The sequence below is a fragment of the Heterocephalus glaber genome, unplaced genomic scaffold (assembly GCF_053883595.1).
Source record: "Heterocephalus glaber isolate CG9 unplaced genomic scaffold, H.glaber_assembly_v1.0 deba00001673, whole genome shotgun sequence".
In the NCBI taxonomy this organism is placed as follows: Eukaryota; Metazoa; Chordata; class Mammalia; order Rodentia; family Bathyergidae; genus Heterocephalus; species Heterocephalus glaber.
This window is the reverse complement of record NW_028258410.1, coordinates 11,987,358-12,010,931: the sequence shown is the minus strand read 5'-3', so window position 1 is coordinate 12,010,931 and position 23,574 is coordinate 11,987,358. Positions and strand designations below refer to the sequence as shown.

Here is a 23,574-nt window from a genome sequence, read left to right as displayed (position 1 = left end):
ATTCTCCTACCCAACACTGGCTCTTATTAGGTAGGTGACCTTGGATAAGTACCTCACATCTCTGATTCTCAGTTTTCTCAGATTAAAATGAATATAACAGGCCAGGCACAGTGGCACAGGCTTATACTCCCTGCTTCTTGGGAGGATGAGGCAAGAGGATCACAAGTTCCAGGCCAGCCTGAGCAACTACCTCTCCAAGATCCTGTCTCAAAATAAAAAATAAGGGCTAAGTATGTAGCTCAGTGCAAAGGCCTTGAGTTTAATCCCCAGCACTGAAAAACCAAAATGTGGTGGGAGGCAACAGCTGCCTATCTCAGGTGATTGTTGAAGTATGGATAGAATGATACAAGATAGAGGATGTACAGACACATAGTTATATAACATTTGACATACTTAAGTTCTTTGACTATATCAGCTGTTATCACTATTAGTTTTAAAAATAAGTGTTCTATATTACTGATACTGTTTATGTTTCACTGGCCAGAGTTCAGGGCAACCATAACCACTAATGGTGCAGAGAAGGGGAATGAGAGGAACCCCAGAGAGGAGAAATTCAGACGGGAAGTGTCTCTATTAAACTCTAGTCCTGACCCTGGCGTAATCCCTGAACCCTATATTTGTGTGGCAAACTACATGAAACACAGCTAAGGCTAAAAGAATTGAAGTGAGATTTGGAATATTATTCTGTACAGGAAAAATGAGCTAATAGTTTTACCCCATTCAATTTAAGTGCCTACTAAAACAAAAGAAAACATCAATACTCTTTGGAGGCGCACACAGAATCCAGAGAGTCTACAACATATAATATTAAAATATCCTGGTTATATTATATGTGCTGCCGAAGAGAGCAGCAAAATATCCTGGTTATAGTTCAAAAGTCTTTAGTATATGAAGAAAATAGGAAACTATCAACTAGTTAAAAAAGTAAAAATCAAACGGGACTGACTCTGAAAGGGACACAAATGTTAAAATTACAGACAAGGATTTTAAAAATAACTATTATAATAATATTTATGGATATAAAGGAAAATAAGTGAAAAGATGAATCTCAGCAAAGAACTGTAACTGTATTTATAAAACGGCATCAAATGAAAATTCTAAAATTGAATTAATATCAGAAATTTTTAAATTCACTGAACAGACTTAACAAAAGAAAATTTGTTTCTTTTTTGTTTTTAAACATAGCCAATATTGACTACAACAAATACTAAAAGATCTGCAGACCAAAGTGGAAAAATACAATTTGGTAACTTTTATCTTAAAAAAGAACAAAGTGCACTGGAAATGATAAATAGAAAAAACGACTTTTCTCTTACTTTCTTTAAAATATTTATGACAGAGTCAGTCATAGTAGAGCATGCCCACAATCTCAGCTACTTGGGAGGCCAAGGTAGGAGGATCACAAATTTCTGGCTAGGCTGGGCAATTTTGTGAGATCCTGTCTCAAAATAAAATAAAAAGCGCTGGATGTAGCTCAGCACTTGAGTGCTTGCCTAGCATGCACAAACATGAGGCCCTGGGTCAATCTTCAGTACCACACACACACACACACACACACACACACACACACACACAAAATTAAAATGAAGAAAAAATGTATTTCCTTAAAAGTTTGGTTTAGAGCAAAAATTATAACTTTGCACTATGGAATTTATAACACATATAGAGGTACCATATATTGAAAACTATGACATAAAGTGGGGAGGAAGGCAGAAAATGGAACTATGTAATTGTTACATTTCAACATTTTACCTAAAGTGATACAATATTAACTCTAACTAGACTGTTTCTGTCTCCATAACTAGCTTGGGGGTCCTTTAGACATTTGGATCATATCATATAATGCCGGGCACACAGCAGACAATAAATATTCCTTTCTGCAGAAATCAGACTCCTGAGTCTTTGATTAGCAGGATTCATAAGAGCCCAGCAATCTTGGAGAAAACTGAGAAAATCTAGCTTTCCCAAAACAAACCTGAGATGCAACCTTAAAACCATGCAAAGCAACACTCAAAATATGACTTCTAAAGCAACCAACAACACTAATTAACTCACTTCTTTTCGCAAAAATGAGACATCTAATTTCATAAGAGAGGAAAAACAGGACCAATACTATCATATAATTGCTAAGATAAAATTAATAAATCCTAGTGTTTCATATAATGTGTATGAATTCATCAGAAATGTTCAATTATCCCAACAATAAACACAGTAGAATTAAATTTTAGTAACTCGTGGGCCGGGGATTTAGCTCAGTGGTTCCGCCGCCTGCCTCGCAAGTGCAAGGTCCTGAGTTTGATCCCTGGTACCAAAAAAAAAACCACACAAGCTCAAGGACCGGAGTTTGATCCCCGGTACCAAAAAAATAAATAAATAAATAAATCAAATTTTAGTAACTCACAGTAAGCATATGAGAAACGGAGAGAAAAGAAAAAGATGTATAAAATTCATCTGAAATAGTAAGGAATCTGAGTTCTAGAGGTATTTAGGAAACAATTATAATCTCAGTCCTGTGCACAATAAAAGAACCAGGTTGTCAACTGTTACTTCCCTGGGAGAGTTTTGCACCCTAAACTGTCAGGAGCCAATCTCAGCTCAAAAGAAATGGGCCTCCCTTATATCACTAGCTGCTTCCTCACAGCCTGCAGCTCTGACCCTAGCCAGCAACAGTGCAAATGCAGAGCTGGCCACTCCCCCACAGTACAGACACCTTCAGGGAGGACATCCCCATCTGCAACATATGGAAGATACATGGCATGCCACTGAATCACATAATGAGAAAGTTACTCCCCCACTTAATCTCAATTAACAAGGGAAGTTTTCTTTTGGTGCTAATGTGTCTCATTTTCCAAAATGGTTTTAAATTAAAGAAATTAGCTGATATTGATATAAAGAAAAATACAGGTCACGGGCCAGGGATTTAGCTCAGTGGTTTCACTGCCTGCTGCGCAAGCGCAAGGACCCGAATTCGATCCCCGGTACCAAAAAAAAAAAAAAAAGCAAGAAAAGTGGCACTTAAATGACTGATTTCTAAAAAATCTGGGTTGGTATAATCCAAGGAAAATAATCTTAATAATAACATTACATTCACAGGCAAAAATAGTACCTCTTATTCCAAGTACTGAAATTCAATTGTTTTTTTTCCATGCACGTAAACGTTTTCTCTTCTGCGGATCAATGTTTTAGACAAGTGATGGAGAACCTTGCAGAGCTTTCAATGACAGCCCACTTCGGCACATGTGCCATAGGTTCACCACCACTGTCCTAGACCCTTTCAAAGTTAAAAGATCCCATTTGAGGCCAAATTAATGAGATCAGCATTGACATTATCATTACTTACTTGGAATGGTATACCACACTTTTCACACTACTCCTAAACACACCAGGGTTGACTAATGTACATACAAGAAAGATCTGGACCCCTTTTCCTCAACATGAGTAAAAATAGTATTAGCTTTAATGTCAGTAGTGAAGGAATTCTGACCAGCTACTATGATTAATCTTTCCTATGACATTTTGATTTTTTAAATTAAGTCTTTAAAGACAAACCAAATCAATCAACAGCTGATATACTATGCACTAATAGACCAAGATTTCTCAACTTCAGCACTACTGACATCTGGGGCCAGATCAATTTTTGCTGTTAGGGCCATCCTGTGCACTCTGTTGAGCAGCATCCCTGACCTCGAAGTCCCCCTCCCTCTCATGTGACGATCAAAACTGCCTCTAGACACTGAAGCATGTGTGGGGGAGGTAGGCTAGTGACACAACAGTCCTACACTAAGAAACACCTTAGAGAGCACCTCCTCAAGCCACGAAACTCCAGCTGTTTTCCAGACACTCCAGTCACCTCCTAACAAAGGGGCTCGGCACTGGCTATTCCCTTGCCTGGAACTTTCCTTCCAAGACGTTCTCTCAAACAGCTTTCTTTCCCTCTTTACCACGTTTGCTCATTCATCATCCTCTCAGGGAAGTCTTCCCTGAACATCTTATTTTGAAATTGTAAGTCCCCTATCTATACCTCCCTTAATCCTGACGCACTTTTCGATTTTTCGAGAGAACGCATCCCCTTCGAACACACGCACACACGGCTTCCTATGTTTACTGTCAATCAGCTGTGTCCACTTCCCCCTTCCTTTCCCACCAGGGAAAGAATGTTGCCTGTGCCAGGCACTCAATAAAAGTTGCTGAATGAATGAACGAATGGTAAAAATATGCCGAGCCAGTTTGCTGTGTCTCCTGACAATGGAAGGTAGCACATAAAATGATTCCTGTTTTGAAAAGGATTTTCTAGAATTTGTATCTCTGGCCACTGCTAAGATGACATGTTTGTTGTCTGGCAACTGTTGACAGGAACAAGGGGCAGAGGTCTACAAGGTGGTATCATGAGCAGTCAATTATTCTGGGACCTAAAAAGTCCAGCCCACACATAAATATCAGATATCTTAACCATTCAAGTCAGGAATGAAATATGAAGTAGCATATAAATAATTCCTTCTTGAAATTGTTTTCATAGTATTTTTTACATTTGGGGGAAAGAAAGTTACCAACCTTATTGATGAAAGCTTAATATAGTGTAGAAAAGCAAAGTTTTCTGAAGAAAATCATTTCTAGTAATAACTTCACACTTTAACCCAATTTAAAATATAAGATAAAACAATACTGATCAAGTTTTGAGTTCACTTGGCATTGACGCTATGATAAACTGCCATATACTTGGTTCACTGGCAAGCTTACATGGGAAATCACTGACTCTATCAAAAAGGATTAATAATCAAACCTAGCAAAGAACAGTTAGGAAAGGGCTTGGAACAAGTGCCAGAGAGATGCAGAGGTCTGTGGCCCTTCCCAGCGTCCCATATGCTCAGCACCCTATGTGCCATCCTGCACACACACAAGCTGCCCAATTTCCCTGAACTGTACCCAATGTCCCTGCAGTCAGCAGCTATGGCTGCTACCTGCCTGGGGTTGGGGACAAGTTTAAAACTCCTCTTTAACAGCTACAACACAGACAACTCACCTCTACCATCCAATCCAAACCAGAGTGATTCTGAGCTCACACAACCAAAACCAGGATTGGTCCCTCTTCAGTGAGGCCCTGCCCATTTTGCAAAGAATAGGATAATTCTGATGTCACAGGTGCAAAGTGTAATACATACAATTTAATAAAAAGAGTGTGGCGGTACAATGAGAACTCCCAGCATTCTAGGAGGCTGAGGCAGGAGGATAAAAAATTTGAACCCAGTCTAGGTAACTTAGTGATCAAGCTCCTGTCTTAAAGTAGGGGTAGGGTGTTGCTCAGTCCAAAGGCCATGGGTTCAATTCCCAGTCAGGATGATGGGCAGACTTTACAGACTATTTTGTAACAGAAAAAAAATCAACAGACCAGTATGAGCACAGAAGGCCTGTTAACAGCAAACCTATATTAAACATCGCCTTCACTCCATGATGAATTTCAACAATAAACCACGATTCAACACAATCCTGGGGAGCCAGGGGTGAACAGACAGGGTCCTCGGACTACAAAAGCTTCCAAGGGAATGAAAGTCATATACAGGTAACACATACTGCCACGATGGCAGGAGCCATGGGACACAGTATGAAACAGGAGGAAACTGACTCCACTGGAAAGAAGGTAGGGAAGAAAGAGAAAAGGAAACAAGAGACAGACAGAGTCTGTAACAGAAGCAATACAGGAGCGGGACCTTGAAGATCAAGCAAGAATCTGCCACATGGAAAAAGAGAGAGGAACTGGAAAAGGGAAAATAACATTGCAGACGGAGACACAAGCACAGGAGAGCCAACTACACTGTCAGCCACCTTCAAGTGCTTCAGGAATGCCAGAGATTTCACAGAAGCTGCCAAGCCCTGACTGACCAGCCACACTAGAGTTGGTTTTAAGTAAAAAGGTGGGAAAAAATAAACACAATAAAAATATACCCATTGAGGTCCCTTTATTGGCCTAGACATGAACAGAGCTGAAGCTGGAGACAGAATGTTATGGCATGTCCATCCCAGCAAGCATTTTCATTAAGAATCCTTTCTCCAGGTATTCCCAATATTTACTACGCTCCATTTAACGTGTCAACCCATAACTCTGTGTGAGATATGACACTCTGGGCCAGACCAATTATCCATACGATCCAACAGTCTGTCTCTGACATAGCACTAGGGAACACTGAATGGGGAACATAATAGACGTGGTCCACTCTGCTTACATCTGAACCAAAATGCTAAAAGAATGGCTGGTGGTAGCCAAAAACCAGATTAGCCTTACTTGCAAAACTACTTTTTTAAAAAAAGAAGAATGAAAGGCTGGGGATTTAGCTCAGTGGCACTGTACCTGCCTTGCAAGCGCAAGGACCTGAGTTCTATCCCTGGTACCAAAAACAAAACAAAACAAAAAAAAGAAGAAGAATGAGCAAATACATATTACAGAAATAATTTTAGAGAATTTATCAGTCATTCATTGTTCTCCAAAGAACAATACTCTTTGTAAGACCTTAAATGATTTGGGGGGAACCTGAGTAAGCCCTTCCCAGACTGTTATTTAAAGTGGCTTTGTTCTTGCTACAGGCTTACAAGTGCTAATGCAAACTTTAAATTGGGACTATTTCTGTTGGCTAGAGTAGACAAACCTGACCCATCTAAAAGATAAACAACACTCAAATCTTCACTAGCTCTTGTGGGGAAACTGGCCCCCACACACTACAGGTCCTTGTTGACTTAAATAAATTTCAATAGCAAGTCGCACAGGCAAACTTCTTCTATATAAGTGTCATTCTCTAACAAGACTTGCACTGATTTATTAGCTCTCAGATGAGCAGATCTGTCCAATGCATGTTTTATATTACACATCTTTGAGAGCTACTGATGGTTATTACTAGCACTATACAATGGGCTGGATGAAAAGACTAACTTAATGCATGAGCAGCCATCCTTTCTACACCATGCATGCATGGAAATTCTTCTGTGATTTGTGGCTTTAATCACAGCTTCCAAAACCTGCCATTATTTATGACTCTCACTTTTACACTAACGGTCAATGGGAAACATTTACTTGGGTTACTTGATAGGTGAGAACTCTGCACCTCCAAGCAGTTCATATGCTCCACCATGATATTACACACTTCAATTTTCCTGCCAACTCACCCAGACAGTGGCAGAAAAGAAGGTGAGGGTCCCAGTTGACACAGTACTGATGAATGGAACGATATTACCCTTAAATGCAGTGAGTTCTCTAGTCAGACTTGAGGCAGATGCAAAAAGAAAAAAAAATAAGGTATAGAAGAAAGCCAACAGCCTTTGGACTGAGTGTGGGAGGGGGTCTCTTCTCCTACTGTTCAAAATATTTGAAACAATCAGGTAATGCTGACAAAATAAAATCACTTCTCTACTGATCACTCACCTTAGCCAAACTGCTAGGAGGATCACCTTCCTTCTAGAAAGAAGCAAACTCCTCCCGGGACACTCTGAGTACTTTCACAGCTTACTTGGTCAGGGTCCTCTGCTTCTCTGGCTCGCCGCCATCTTTCCCTTCTGACTCCTGCCCCTCGGGTCACACTTATGCTCTCCCTTTTGCCTAGATTTTTAAAATTATTTTTGTTAAAAATCAAAGTATAACATATATGCAGAAAAGTGTACAAATGAGTGTGCCAGATAATATTCACAAACTGAACATGCCTGTGTAGTCTGCATACACAGCAAGCAATAGAATTTCACCGGCATCTCCGAAACTAACTAAGGCTTCCTTTCCACTCATCACCTCATCTAGGGTAACCACTCTCCTGCCTGACTGGCTAGAGTAGCTTTGCTGGTCTCATGTTTTGTATAAACAGAACCATGCAGTATGTACCTTTCTGAGTCTGGCTCTCACACACGCCTGTGAAATTCATCCACATTGTTCAACAGAACTGTAGACCATTCATTCTTACAGCCGCATAGTTTTCCCTTGTGTGAACATACTACAATTTGTAATTCAAGCTATTCATGATGAATATCTGAGTAGGTTCCAGTTTCTGACTCTTAAGAATAGTAGTAATATGAATGTGTCTTTTTGAGAACATATGTTCTCAATTTATTGGCCATATAATTAAGAGAATTGTTTTATCATTCAGCAAAAAATTTTTTTGTTTCCAGAGTAAATACAAAGTGTACAAATGTGTCCTAGAATCTTCCATACATAAAAAATGCCCCCCCCCCGCAATTCATCTTCTGGAAAGGATATGCTTTCTCGTGCCAAAAGCAGGAGCTCAAAAGCAGTAACCAGCTGGGCATGGTGGCACATACCCATAATCGCAGAGGCTGAGGTGGGAGGACTGCCATGAATTTAAGGCTAACCTGGGCTACATAGAGAGTTCAAGGTGAGCCTAAACTACATAGTGAGACCCTGAAAGAAAGAAAGAAAGAAAGAAAGAAAAGAAAGAAAGAAAGAGAAAAGGAGAGAGAGGCAGAGCAATAAAGCAAGCAGTAATCATTCCCCAAAGTGCCCAATGCCCAGCCGCTGCCTGGAATATAGTGGGTGATGAGTAAGTGACTGCCAAATAACTGGACTACAGTCTACGTTGTCTCAAACTTCCAATGCCTTTCCAAGTACTTCCAATGTGGATTCTACTCCTTGGCTGTGCTGATAATTTCTCACTGAGGTCAATGAAGATCTCCCAAATGCCAAACTCCATGGCCTGTCTTTAGTCCTTATCTTCCCTGATCCCTCTGGGGAGAATGACATAAACAAATAATCACCTTCAACAAAAACTTAGCTTCAAGAGTCCCTTGGTTACCTCTTACAGCTAACTACTAGATGCTTCTGCTGCTCAGAGATCACACCTTTTATCTTCTCATCCTCCAACACTATCAATAGCTCTCAGCCACGCCCATGGCTCTAACTACCACCCACCACTAAGGACTCTCGGGTCCAATCTCCAGTCCTAACCGGTCCAATCTCCAGTCCTAACCGTGTTCTAGAGCTAGCCCTATGAGGCTTTTCAAAGGCCAGACAGTGCCACCAGCATCTTGTGTTAAGCTCCACAAAACTGTCTTGAGAGCCGGGGATTTAGCTCAGTGGTTGTGCCACCTGCCTTGAAAGTGCAAGGTCCTGAGTTCGACCCCCCAGTACCAAAATAACAAAAAACAAAAAAAACTGTCTCGGACAGAAACATGAATTCCACCCATTCAACCCCAGCCCCCAAAGCACACTTTCCTGCGTACTGCCTGATGCCATTCACTATACTAGACAACAGCGATCCAAGACAGACACATCTCATTCTAATGGATGAGGAAGACATCTGGCCATGCCTGTGTTAAATGCTGCCACAGGGTGACAGAGCTTTCAGGAAATAAAGAGAACGGGTACCTAACAGTCTTGGTAGAAGGAAATGGGGCTAACAAAAGCTTCTCACAGGACCTGTCACTGAAGCAAACCTTCCCTCATCATGAGGAAGAGCTATCAACCCCATTCCCTGCCCTCATGCCTATCTCCTTTATTGGGACCCTACTCCCCTTGCCAGGACCTCAGAACACACTGGGCATCCCATCTCTAGCTTGTTTCTCCACTGGTTCCTCCTTTCTAAAAAGCACAGCTCAGCTCTAGTCATTTCCCTGGTTAAAATTCTCCAGTGACCACCCACAATTCCTTGAATAAAAGGCAAATACTTCAGGGCTGCAGATGTAGCCCCGTGGTAAGGCCTTTGCCTAGCATGTGTGAGGCCTTGAGATCGATATCCAACACTGGCGGGGAGAAAGGCAGACACTTCATCTTAAGATGGACTTAAGGGCCACGCACGGCATGGTCCCACTGACTTCTCCAGCCTTTAGTGTCTATCACTCACTGCACTCAACACACAAGCCTTCCCTCTATTCCTTGAAGGGGAAGAGCTACACCCAGCCACTTTCTCTGGCTCTTTATGTGAAAATCTCGATTTTTACTCAAATCTCAACTCAAGAGCACCTCTTGGAGATCCAAAGAAGCCTCCCTTGGCCACTCAATGCAAGCAGCATCTGCATCCTCCAGTCACACTGTGCAGGTACTACCACATTCGACTGCTACTCAGATCTCACAGCACCTAAAGTAACTTGAGATTACCTCCCTCATTCATGTTTACCTGTTTAATGTCTGTCTCTGCTGCTGGACTCAAAGCTCCATGAGAGGAGAAATCAGGTTTGTTTTTATTCACTGTGTCCACAACATCTCATGTAATGCCTGAGACTTAATAGGCCCTTAAAAACATATTAGACCTATTGATGAATGTATGCATGAATGTATGAATGGATGATGAGTTCTCCAAAGAGGGCCAACTAACATAAATTCTACAGCCAGAGTCCCTCATTTAAATTTCACCCCTGCCACTTATTAGCTGTATTATTTTGGGCAAGTCTGTGCCCCTTGTGAACCTTGATCAGCCATAAAATGGGGTTAAAAATACTCACCCCCATACGTTTTTCATACTTAAGTTAAAATACTAGAAGTACTCAGAACAAAGCTTTATAACATTATTAGTCCTAAAGAAATGGCAGCTTTGCTGGGGATTTAGCTCAGTGGTTCCACCACCTGCCTCGCAAGCACAAAGTCCCAAGTTAAATCCACGGTACCAAAAAAAAGAAATGGCAGCTTTTGGACCACTGGCTGAGTTTCCTAAGAGGTGAGTTGAAGCAAAACATTTAGGGACTTCTTACTGCCTCCTGGTTAGACCTAAACCCCACTGGCTAGTGGGACAGATTCTTCACTGATGGCTCCCAGTTGTATCTCCACTCTTCCCCTATTCCTCTCCAATGTACCCCTTGTTTCCAAATCTCCCATCTTCTTGACAGGCCCCAGGCAAAACAGGCCATCTTCAAACTCTAACCTCTGTGCACACTTTGCCTAGAATGTCCATCACCTTCCTTGACCTGATCCAACTGCAATGTCACATCCCCTCCTCCTCCTGGCAGACTGAGTCACTCACTGTCTTCTTGATGCCCTAGTTCTTGGCTCACTTTCTTGCCTGGTGCCCCGACACACTGCCTCTGCACCATGTTCACCATCTGCCACCCCTCTGTGCTGGAAGCAGCTCAGAAGCTGGGCCCAAAGCTTCTTCATGCCTCTATCCTCAGCACCTCCCACAGTCCTGGCATCCAAATGTAGAAGTCAACTACATACCCTCACCTCTTTTTTTTTCCCCATCAAGGTTAAGAAATAACTGGCATTTTGAAGGTCAAAATCACATTCATTAGCTAGATTCTGCTGCAAAATTTCTGTTTAAAAGTTTTTTTTTTAATTTTATGAAGCAATCTTGTGATGAAAAAAGCCATTTTCTTTTCTGAACAGAGACAATTTCAGGAAATTTCTGACATTCCTCCATTGACCTGAAAGGAAATGGAAAATACAGGTCAACCAAATAAAATGCATCAGGACAGAAGGAGGGCAAAGCTTGTTCTGCTTCCACTACTCTGACGCTGGCTGCCTGTCCTTCTCCTCCCACTAAAAGAATTTTTTATCCTCAACAACCACAGGAAAGATGAGACATCAAGTATGTGCAACTTGTCAAGGATTATTCAATAAAACAGGGGTGGTCTTCACACACGGCTAAGCTCTACTTACTAAACCTAGGACAAAGACACCCTATTCAGCAGAATCATTCAAAGACAGTGGCTCACGGACACGTGTTGCTCTAATGAAATGATACCAAGTTTGATTTAGAGCAGGGATCCTTAAACCACCACCTGTGGGCCAAATTCAACCCAACACCTGTTTGTAAATTACATTTTACTAGCACATGGCCATTCCCATTCTTTTATGTGTAGTTTATAACTGATTCCAGGCTGTAACTGTAGAACTGAGAGGTTCCACCTGAGACCTTCTGGCCTGAAAAGTCTAAAATATTTACTATCTGATCCTTTACAGAAAAAAAGTACCCATCTCTCATTTAGAAAACAGTGTGATACAGAGAACAATTTAATAGAGTTTTGTTCTATTTCTTAAGAATCAGAATTCTAGTTTCTAATCCTATTCAAATTATTTCACTTGACAAGGAGATTTTTATACACATAATTGATAACCTTTGATTCAAGTTATGTTGTTCAGAGAAAAAGTTCAATGGCTTTGTTTAGAACTCAAATTAATATAGTATCTCTGCCTTGGAAGCACATAGATGGCTGCAGTCCTTGAAAATAACATTTTTACAAACATGGAACAAAGTAGGCAGGTGAAATGGAATGCTTTTTGCTTTGGAAGATGTCTTCTATCTCTATTTCACTGGCATAGGTAATCCTATTTTCACTAAATGTCCAGATATCATTTGTTGGTATCTCACTTTTTCATAAACAGAAGTATGCCCTCTTCCAAGTTCTTTCAGAGATATCTCTTGAAAACTAAGCATTAGAAAAGAAATACTGTCCCCCAAATACTAATGTATTTTGAGTCAGTCTTTTGAAGCTTAATGCACCTTACAAATAACTTTGTATGACTTGAGAATTGAAATCCAGCCTTCCAACTCTCCTGTGGATGTTTGATTGTATGTGACCCTTTCATCTCATTTTTTTAAAACCTTCTACTACAGAAATTTTCAAACATATGCAAAAATAGAGAACAGTCTCCAGGAATTAGCTTCCAGAAGTATCAACATTCCACTATTTTTTCCACTGATTCCTCTTCCAGAGGAATCATTTATTGTTCATTTATTATTTGTTGCAGTATTTGAAAGCAGACTTCACACATCAAATCATTTCACTTATGAATGCTTGTTTGTCTGTTAGTCTTTTTCCTTTGGAAAAAAAAGTGACACCATTATTACATCTAGCAAAATTAATAATTCTTATCTAATAGTCTAAGTACAATGTTCCCTAATTGTCCCAATAATGTCTTTTTATAGTTGATTTGCTCAACTAAAGATCCAGATACGATCACATATTGTATTTTGTGGATAGGTCTCTTTGGTCTCATTATATCTGGCAATAGATTTCTCATTTTCTGTTCACCCATCACTAGCATACATTTAAATTCTAATTAGCCAAGCAAACCTTACCAACAGTAATGTTTCTCCAGCTTCCATCTGTTGTAAGTGAACCCAGACATTCACAGACCTGGAGATCCTTAGGCAGACTCTCTGAGATCCCTTTCCACATACAGTCCTGTATGAAAACTAATATCCCAAGCCATCCCCCATACTTTCTGCTCTCAAGAGAAGGAATTTAGATTCATTTAACAAGCTAATTCTCTAAAATTAAATCTTTTCTCTGCTGCAATGGCCTGAAGACTCTGAATGATTTAAAAAACAAGGCACTCATTAGTTACAGCTTCTTTTTGAAATTAGCCAAACTTAATCAAGAAGCACAAAGTAAATCAGACAAGCCTAGGAATCCATTATTGTTAACAGTAACCACATTAACTGAGCACCTAGATCATGCAGGACATTGAATAATAAAAAGAATGACCAGTGTCCCTGCCCAAAGGGACTTGCATTCTAAACCAAGAAGTATTGCATCATTTAGACAAAAATGCCCAAGGAGACAACAGACAGTACCACGCAAACTGACATCCATGCCCCAAACACTATGTTAAGAATATGTGTAGCCAAGTTTGGTAGTACACATCTGTAGTCCCAGCTACTCAGGAGGTTGAAGGCAGGGCAGAGGGGACATTTAAATCTGGGAGTTTGAGACCAGCTTAGGCAACACAGTAAGATCTCATCTCAAAACAAAAACAAACAACAGAACAGAGCCAGGGGTGGTGGCACACACCTATAATTCCAGCACTCCGGATGCTGAGGCAGAAACATCACTGGGAGTTCAAGGCCAGCCAGGACTGCATAGTAGTCCAAGGCCAGTCTGAACTACATAGTAAGACCCTATCTCAAAAAACTACAAAAAAAAAAAAAATACATATATATATATATATATATATATATATATATATATTTTAAAAGAGTATTTGTAAAGTTGACCTGCATAGTGAAATAAAAAGAACAAGCGTCAGAAGCAACAGAATTTGTCAGTTGTACCATTTATGAACTGTGCCACACTAGATAAATTATTTAACCTGATTCTCAGTTTTATCATTCTACCCTACCTTGCAGAGTAGCAGCTGTTGACATTGAACCAGAAAATTTTATATGAAAATGCAGCACTGATGAAGATAAAATATTGAATATAATACACACTGATAATGCCAGACAGTGAACTAAAATGGTTGTACACTATCCATCTAATCCTAATGCCAATCCTATGATGCAGCTTCTACTCTTATGCCATTTTCCAGACAAAGAAATTGGCAGAATGGGTGAATGATCCACCCAAGCGAACACAGAGCCAAGAAGTGGGTGATAATACTTCACAGTTCTTGATGTCAACCATAGTGTGGATAATGCCTCCAAATACCACCACAGTGAAGTGTAAGGTAAAACCTGAGGCAGCATAAATTGGGGGGGGGGGGGGCTCTTATTATGGCTCCTAGATTAACTATATTGTAATGTGGCAAGATGCAGCACCCCACAGCTCCCAGCCCAACCCAAATCAGAAGCTCCAGGAGGTTCCAGAGTTGTCCTACTCAAGGTATGGTTATGATCCTTAATGACAGTTTTCTTCCTTATTAGGAAAAGTCTTCAGTCATCTGAAAGAGTATTAAGACTTTTTTATTACAAGTCCCACATACTCAATATTTGTTCAAATAGGGTCATAGTAAAAATCGTACTTTTTCCACTATATAATCTCTTCCTTTTCATCACACAAATAAGTAAATATGCCAAAAGGTAGCTAGCTGCCTGCAAAATCTTCCAATGCCTATGGTCACGAGGTCATGAGAAGGTCCATCAAGCCAAGTGGAAAGGGCACCTCTAGTCCTACAGATTTCCAGGACTGGAGCCACTAGAGAAAGGATACCCTTTTGGACCATCTACCTTCCCAGAGTCCCAGCTGAGACTATATGAAGCAGGAACATCATTCAGTCAATCCACAGAATTGTAAGAAAAAATAAAATGCTGTTGCTTTGAAGCCACTGAGCTGGGGTTGTTTCGATAACCTAAACAGCTAGAAATAGCTTTTCCAGCTGGGCCAAACATCAAATCTATAAATGAGGCACCTTAACTGCAGCTTAACTTAACACACAAGGGAAACAGTTCATTGCTTCAATTTGAGGCTGCAAATTGGCTGCCACTGGCTGCAACATTCAGCTCCATGACTGGGTCTACACTGTACCTGGCTCAAGAATGTCAAACACTTATTAGTAATGATCATATTAATACTAATGGCATCTGCTTACTGAGTGTTCACTATGCCAAGGCTTCATGTTATATCCTTTATTCATTCATTTAATTCTTACAAAGTTCTTTGAGGTGTGCTGTTGGGCTCATTTTACATACGAGGTCACTGAGGCTTAGACTGATCACACTACTAGTAAGTAGTGACACAGGATTTCAGCCCCTGGTCATCTAACTCCAGAACCAAGACACTTAACCACTGACTTCTCTTGCCCCTTCAAGTGTCATGCTACTTTAATAAAGCTCTTAAAAGAGATAATGTAAAAAGTTTAACAGTCCCTTGTCTATGTTAACTTTTCAGTGAACACTAACTCTCGCCATTAGGAAACTTGCAAATGGGGAAGAAAAGATGAGCGGAGGTACCACACTTGACTGGGACACAGGAAGCCCCAAATAACCGTTAGCTATTTTGGTTATACCTATAGGCCTTCTTCGCGAGCCAAAAAAAACCCCCCTAGATTGGTAATTTTTTGTGACATCTCTGGTCTCCCGTGACCTGCATATGTTTCTAATTCATCTTTGTAAGCCCTAAATCATGGCCTGGCCCGGGAAAGTAGGTGTTCAAATGTTTGCTGAACGCAGAGGAAATACTTCATTCACCACAGACAGGCGCTTGTACTGCCAGGATGACATCTCCCTCAGGTATCAGCCCTTGAGATGACTCCAGAGAAAAGGGAAGGGCAGGAAGAGGAAAGGGGAAGAAACCCACCCAAGAAAGGAGGGGCCGAGGGGCTGAGCTGGCCTCGAGAAGTCCGCGCACAGCGCGCCCAGCCGCCCGGAGAAGCGGACCTCCCAACTGCTCCGCACCCCTACCAGTCCCTGGACAGCGGCGGCGGGCGAGCCCCAGGGTGGGAGCCACCTCCCCTAGGTGGGTCGCGCCTCCTCCGCGGCAGCCACCAGACGCGGGGCTCACCCTCCGGGAGCAGCCGGCGGAGCCAGGAAGAGAAAGTGACGGGGAGTCCGAGGTTCCCAAGAACCGCACCAGTCCTACCCCGCAAGGGAGCGCGCCACGTCTCAGCGCCCAGTGAGGAAGGGCAGCCACAAAGCCCCAGCAGGCGGGGGGGCGGCCGTCGAGGTTCCAACTCCAGGGCACGCCCTGGGCTCCCGGCCCCACGCTTCGTGCACCCCCAATTCTGGGAGGGGAACCAGGGAGAGGCGGGGCGGCCCCAACTGTTACTTACAGTCGTCTAAGTCATCCTGCAAGTCCACAAAGTACAGGGGGATCTCTGAAAACCAAGAGACACACAAGAGCTGCGGGGGAGGCTGCGGCGGGCAAAGGCCTGCGGCTTCCCGAGCGTCCCCGGGAGGGAGAAGGGAGCCACCCGACGCCCCCAAAGCCCAGCCCCACTCACCCGCCATCTTGGGATGGGTTTGGAGGCAAGGAGCGGGGCCTTTGGGGGCGGGGTTTCTGGGCGGGACCCGCAGCTCCGGGCCCCGCCCCTGCCGCCGGCCTCTCGCGCCGGCCGCCCCACCCTCGCGGCGAAGGTGGCTGCCGAGGTGGGCGGGGAGGTCAGGTGACCCGGCCGGCGTCCCAAGATGGCGGCGGCGACGGCGCCCCGGAGGCCGGGGGGGCGAACAGTCTACTGAAGCCACTCCGGACGGCTGGCAAGGACAGGCCGGGCCGACGACCGGCGGACGGGCGGCCGCCGCTTCTGTGCGCCCCGCGGCTGGGGCCGGGCCGTGCGGCTGCGGCGCCGGGGATGCTCGTGCTGGGCCGGGCCTCTCTCTCCTCAACTTAGGGTGGAGGCGGGCCCGTGCTCCTGGCTCCCGGGCCATGGCGCTGAGGGAACTCAAAGTGTGTCTGCTGGGGGTAAGTGGCAGTGGGCCCGGCCGGGAGGGCGGCAGGAGGCTGAGTGGGCGGGGACCCAGGCGCCCCGCGGCCCCTCCACCCCTTCACGCCTCCCGCGGACATTTCCCCGGCCCCCAGGCCGTCCTGGCACCTCACTACACCCATCTGAGAGCCCGAGCCAGGAAGGACACAGGCCCTAGCCCTGGGAGCCTGGGGCTCTTCCCGACCCCAGGGGCCAGGCAGCCCTCCCTGCTCTCCATCACGTCCAGGTTGAGAAGCGCTCCAAAGTAGTTTGCTCCCAACTCACCAAGGTACTAGCTGGGAGTTGGCCAAGTCTCTCGAAGTAAAACCAGTAATAGATCTTTAGCTTTTACAAGCAGGGTTAATCTCTTTTCGTCCCTGCATGGCGGTTTTGAACTTGAGGGATACTCCTGACACCTCTAGCAGAGTTCCATTCAAAGGAGGGGCGTTCAAACCAATAGGCCCCAAAGATGAGTTTGAATCCCCACCATCCCGTCTTGTCAGGGCAGTTTGGCCATTTCAAAGCTTTATGAGGTCTATGGTTTCCTTCCTGAGTTTCTACTTTAAAAATTAAAAAGAATTCCAGTAACTATTCTTTTATGCCCCTCAAATAGGGTGGGGCTAGAGTTCATCAGAGATTCTTCAGAAGTAATCCTGGAATTCATAGTTTGCTAAAACTATGTATTTTTTAAAAGCAAGTGTATTTGTCACTTTTCACATGAGGCAGAGACTTTGGGTCTTTCAAAGAGGTCCTAGTCTCTTAAAAACTGCAAAGCCTTTCCCCTGTTATTACCTGTTTTGAAATCTTCTAATTACTCCAGTGAATTTTTATGAAAACTGCTTTTGTGTCCCTCCACGTATAAAACGGACACATCTTTGATTTTTCTGCAACCCTGAACATATGGCACAATGTTCTTTTTTGGTATCTGTGCAGTTAACTTTTTCCCTGTCGCTCATCTCGTTCTCTTTCAGGATACAGGTGTAGGTAAATCAAGTATTGTGTGGCGGTTTGTGGAAGACAGTTTTGATCCGAACATCAACCCAACAATAGGGTAAGAAATTTATTTATTTAATATACATTCAAAGTACATTGAAACTCCTTTCCCCCAAAAAAGTATTTTACAGGTAGAGCCCAATGAATTCTGAATTAGTTCTCATCGTCTCCAAAGAGGCAGTGAGATGTAGTGTAGTTTAGGAAAATTATCTTCAGACTCGAGGAGAGTGAAAAGCTCAAAATGAATATATGAATTAGAATCTTATTTAGGATTAGAATAGACATAGAAGCTTTGGTCTGTAGCCATTGACGGCAGTTAACACTTTGGAAAGCAGATGAAAATAGGTCCTAGTGTTCTTTCAGATATGTCAAAGATACTTAGATGGTTTTGGTACTTCTCGAAAAGAAGTAGAATAGAGTCCAAACCCTTCTGATACATTCCTACAATGTTAGTAATATTGAATCAGTGTTACCGTGTTAGGTTTTTTCAGGTCTCTGGTGTTTTTGGATAATTAAACTTGACTGCCTGTAGTTTTATTTTCACTCTATAAGAAGTATTAATACTAAATATCTCTAATATCTTTGTGTGTGAAAAGTTGTTTTATAGGTTTTAACACTACGTTCAGCCTGTAGAACTAAATAACTGCTATGTTCTGTTCTTACTGTCAAATCCCCACCACTCAAATGGTTTCCTCCATTAAAAGAATAGTTCTGTATTATCCATTGTCAGGATAAAATATGGCTTTGTGCTCTAGACAGATCATTCTCTGCCTCATAAAGAAATACTTTACAGCCTACAAGAGGGAAACTCCTATAGGATCATCCCCTGAAAAATTGTAAATTCCTGTTGTTAGTTTATGTGCTTAATATTTTTGATATCTGCTTTGTCAGACTCTGTGGGTTTCATACACATTTGAGGTTACAGGGATGAAACCTATAATTATTTCTGCAAGTAAAAGGTCTTTCAATATCCTTCAAGAAAGAACTGGCACAGGCCTATAATCCCAGCACTCAGGAGGAGGCTGAGGCAAGAGGATTGCTGTTTTGAGGCCAGCCTGGGCTACATAGTGAAACCCTGTCACAAACAAACAAACAAAACAGCTGGGTATGTGCACATAGTTAAAGCATGACCTCACCCTCCTCATGCTCTGCCTGCCCCTACATTCGTGAGAAAGTAAAGTGATAGGAAGTGGCAGCAAGTAGCGATTTAAATATGGTGATTCAAAGTGACATACTTCACACTGAGTCAGATCTGAAAATCCAGAACCCACAAGATACTTAGATGACACCTTGGTTAGTCTCAAATGAAGAGAGAGAAAAATGAAGAGTGTAGCTTCATGGATCTCCATAAGCCATAGTGGGCTTCCATTCTTCCATGGTGTCAGTAGTTCCCAATATGTCACATGCTTGTGGTCCTCAGCTGCCTCTAGTCTCTTCTCCAGCAGAGTGTGATGGCTCACATCTCACAGGAAAGAAGAATGCAAGACTTTCTCCTCATTTCTTCCTGCTCTCTTTCCTTTTTTCTGTGGCCTCAGAAGGTAGCCTCCTCCCTTATGACCAGTGCCACCCTGGAGTTCTGAAGCCTACTTCTTCATCACCCCCCCACCCTACCTTGTTGACATAGCCTGCAAACATGTTCCCTCTCCAGCCCCCTCAACTTCAAGAACACCATTCCCCAACCCTGCACCACAAAGCATGTACCTCCTGAAACAAACTTTGTTAATGTTGTGTGTTCCACAGTACTGTCGTCCCAGTCCTACTCCACCATGCCACTAAAACCACATTCCCTTGGTACCACTGACGATCCATCACCAAACCCAACAGCTCTTTCTTTAAGCGTCATTCATTGAGTACCAACTGTGTCAGATGCCAGCTTGGGTGCTTGTGATTTAGATGAGGTGTCAGTAAACTATGACCTTTTGTTCTCCCTCCTGGTTTGTTAATAAAGCTTTATTGAAACAGTTGCAACCATTTGTCTATATATTATAGTCTTGGTTGTTTCCAGGCTATCATGACCAAATTGAATAGTCGTAAAAAAATGTTTACTATCTGGCACTTTTCAAACAAGTTTGCTGACCTCTGATTTAGACAAACTCAGTTCCTACCCTTACGGATCTTACCTGTAGGTAAAGATCAAGATATATTCTGTAACTGATATACAGGAATGATGGCTGATTAGCCATTTTCTGTGCTACAAAGGAGAAATGTGACATGCTATGAGACCATGGAGCTGGGGGTCTAGCCTTGTCCTGGGGGTGACTGATAACAGGGATAAGAGAGGGTCCCTTAGAAGGACTGAAATTTAAGTTTTGAAAGATAAGTGGATTGTATTTCAATTAAAAAGTTTGAGAAAACAGTTATTTGAACAACAGAAGTGTTCCAGTTGGTGGTGGTGAGTAGAAGAGCTGGAACAAGCATGGGGGACAGAGGGACCATGTGGTGGGAGGGTAGGGCGAGTTGAAGGGAGTCAGAAGGCTGGAGTGACTAGAGGACACAGCATGAATAAGGGGTAGCCAAGGAGGCTGGTGAGGCAGCCAGCAACAGGCCGCAGAGCCCTGGAGATGGGCAAGGGCCCGATGTCACAGACATGCCCCCAGCTTCTGCAAGGGAAATCCCCGCCTCCCCCAGCTCCTCCCCTCCACCTGTGCCCTGGTCTCTCACTCATGTCATGTCTTCTGTTGCTGAGCTCAGTGTTAGTCTTCCCCGAGCTTTTTTCTGGCTTCTCTCATTTCTCCTGGCTTCTCTCATTTCTCCTGAATACTCTTCTCCCCTCTCACAGCTCACCTTTACTGAGATAATCTGAAATTGACTTCTTCAGCTCTTTTCCGTGGGTCCTGGACCATATCACCAACCCATGACTTGGACCTAGTCCCCTGCAGAACTGTCTTCCACTCCTAAATCCCTCAATCCTTCTAAATTTGTGTTCTTCCCTAATGGCCCAACTGTGTGTAGTGGGAAAGAGCCCATGCCTCGGAGAACCGTCCTGTCTGAACTTAAATCAGGTCTCAGCCCAGCACTAACGGGGAGCTTTCATGAAAGCGGCTGAACTACTCTTGGTGGTAGGGAGGTCCTGCTTGTCCCCGCCTCATAGGGTTGCTGGAAGAGTTCAGTGACTCCACACAGAACGGGCACAGGAAATATGCGGTAAATGTTGGTGGGAGTGAGTGATATCTTAATCCCATGCTGTGATTCCATCCCTGTTGACCTCACAATACATACGTATGGAGGAAGTTACCGCTTTCAGATCACCCTTGTAGTGACTTGGCATTAGTAGTGGGACCTCACAGGGAAAAGGAGTGGTTGACAGTCACTGCTCTGCATGTGCACGAGCCCCACACCAGCAGGACCAAATTCTCTCCTGAGACCTGTAGATTCCACTCACCACAGCTCCTGTGCCCACAGGTGGCCCACAGTCCCTAGGACTCTGCAGTATTTGTGACTGCACTTCTGAATAAACCATAGGAGCCTTGGACCTCAACTCTTCCTGTGGACCCTGTGGTAGGGAAGACAAACAGCGTGTCCTCATTCACTCAGATCAGCAACCTGGGCATCCTCCTCAAGTCTCCTCCTAAGTTGTGTTGCCTCCTCCCAGCCAGTGGCAAGTCATTAGCTCCTGTCCAGACTGCCTCCTAAACATCCCACCACGTCACTTGCTGCCATTGACATTTAGGCCTTTATCATCCATGCTCTCAGGAGACAAGGACCCTAGAATCTCATTGTAGTGCACTTCTGATGCGTGCTTACCACTGAGCCCTAGGCAGGTGAATTCTTAATCTGGTTTGGTTTTGGTTTTGGTTTTGCACTGAGCTACATCCCTAGCCCTCTTTTTGTTTGTTTTGTTTTGTTGTGTTGTTGTTGTTGAGACAAGGTTCAGGCTGGCCTTGAATTCACTATATAACCCAGGCTGGCCTTGAACTCCCAGAAGTCCTCCTGCCTCAGCCTCCCGAGTGCTGGATTACAGGTGTGCACCATAGAATGTGGTCCATACTGCTGGAATTCCTTGAGAAAATTAATTTAAAATACTTTGCAAACTGCCAGGGACACTGGGGTTCAATAAATGGTAGCTATTCTTTTTTAAATATTTAATTTTTTAAAAAATGTTTTTTCTTCTTGACAGAGTCTCACTATGCAGTTCAGGCTGGCCTTGAACTCACTATGTCTCCCATCCTGGCCTCAAACTCTAAGTAACCCTCCTGCCTCAGCCTCCCCATTGCTGTGATTACAGGTGTGCACCATCACACCTGGCCTGTGTATTTGGTTTTTTAAAGATGAAATAATGTTATAGAGCGTCTAAGTTAAATGTAGCAGTCCCTGGTCCACTCTGACCCATTTCCTAGAGGCAGCCACATTGCTGTGGCATTAGCTATTTTTTCTGATCTTTTCTCCAGATTTTTTTCACAGCATGCTTACACTGGTAGTTCTTGACCCCTTGTCTTCCTCCCCCCCACCACCAATTTTAGGCATTATCTACTGATACTTTCGTTTTTACTCCTTAATTTTTGCAAAGTAGGAATTTAGCCACCCCCACCTCCCCCAGCCCCTGCACATGTACCTCTCCATCTTTCCATTGACGATCTGTGACCAAGCTCCAGTGTGGCATAGTGTTTAGAATACATACTCTCATGCCAGGCTGTCTGCCTTCACCTCCCAGCTCTAGCACTTAGTTGCTCTGTGGGCTTGGGCAAGTTACTTTACCTCTTTGTGACTAAATTTGCACATTTGGGATACTGTATGGCATCTAACTTAGACGGTTGTTGTGAAAATTGAGTTAAGCACACAAATTACTTAGAATAGCATTGGCCATATGGTAAGAATTTGGTACTTAGCAATTGTTATTTATTAATAAATAATACTATAGTCTAAAATGTTTACATGGAATTAGGGGTGGGGAGTTGTATCTGCTTCTCTCAAGTGTTGTAAGATTCATCTTTGTCTCGTGTCCTAATAGTCCTTCACTTTTGTCAACAGGTAATAACTACCCCATTGGATCAGTGTGCCAGTTTATGAATTCTACTGTCATTGTGTTCCTCAATTTAGACATTTGCTTCTCATTTGGGGCTATTACATGTAATCCTGCTATGAACATTCTTGTTCTCCTTTCTGCCTCTGTGAATTTCTTTGGAGGGTTACACACACACATCTGGCAGTGAAATTACTAAGTCACAGGGACTGTTTCCTTCCACTCTAATAGATAGCTCCCAAAGTATTGTACCAATTTACACTCCCACCAGCAGGGTGTGAGGAGTTCCAGGTGCTTCATATCTTCTGCAGCATTTGGTATAGTCGTTTGGTTCTTTTGTTTGTTTGTTTTTCTTCACAGTATTGGAGATCAAACTCAGGCCTTGAGCATGCTAGACAGGTACTCTGCCACTGAGTAATGTCCCCAGGGATGCTTTCATTTCTTTTGAAGGGTGTGTGGTATTATCTCATTCTAATTTTATTTGTTTTTTGAGACAGGGTCTCACTATGTAGTTCAGGCTGCTCTTGAACTTACTATGTAGCCCAGGCTGGCCTTGAACTAGTGGTGATCCTCCTGCCTCAGC

At 43.1% G+C, this 23,574-nt stretch overlaps 2 protein-coding genes across 12 annotated transcripts in view; one reads left to right on the top strand and one right to left on the bottom strand.

Annotated features, from left to right (window-relative positions):
- The window catches only part of LOC101710030 (serine/threonine-protein phosphatase 4 regulatory subunit 1-like), a 96,960-nt gene extending 80,255 nt beyond the window's left edge, over nt 1-16,705 (bottom strand). For 2 of the 10 annotated variants that reach the window (XM_004840935.4, XM_021255162.2), the window contains exons 1-2: nt 16,580-16,705; nt 16,409-16,453 (exon numbers count right to left, since the gene is read on the bottom strand). In XM_004840935.4, coding sequence (XP_004840992.3) covers nt 16,409-16,453; nt 16,580-16,586 — 52 coding nt within the window. In that variant the 5' untranslated portion in view covers nt 16,587-16,705. Of the gene's footprint in view, nt 1-7,408; nt 11,120-11,140; nt 11,341-16,408; nt 16,454-16,579 lie in introns of those variants that run through there. The other 8 variants (XM_004840934.4, XM_087197503.1, XM_087197504.1 and 5 more) reach the window with 7 other exon arrangements.
- A 21-nt stretch (nt 16,706-16,726) lies between these two features.
- Nucleotides 16,727-23,574, top strand: part of Rab22a (RAB22A, member RAS oncogene family) — a 59,415-nt gene continuing 52,567 nt past the window's right edge. The window contains exons 1-2 of one of the 2 annotated variants that reach the window (XM_004840938.4): nt 16,727-17,037; nt 18,010-18,089. In XM_004840938.4, the coding sequence (XP_004840995.1) occupies nt 17,002-17,037; nt 18,010-18,089 (116 nt within the window). In that variant the 5' untranslated portion in view covers nt 16,727-17,001. The remainder of the gene's footprint in view (nt 17,038-18,009; nt 18,090-23,574) is intronic. The other variant, XM_087197509.1, reaches the window with a different exon arrangement.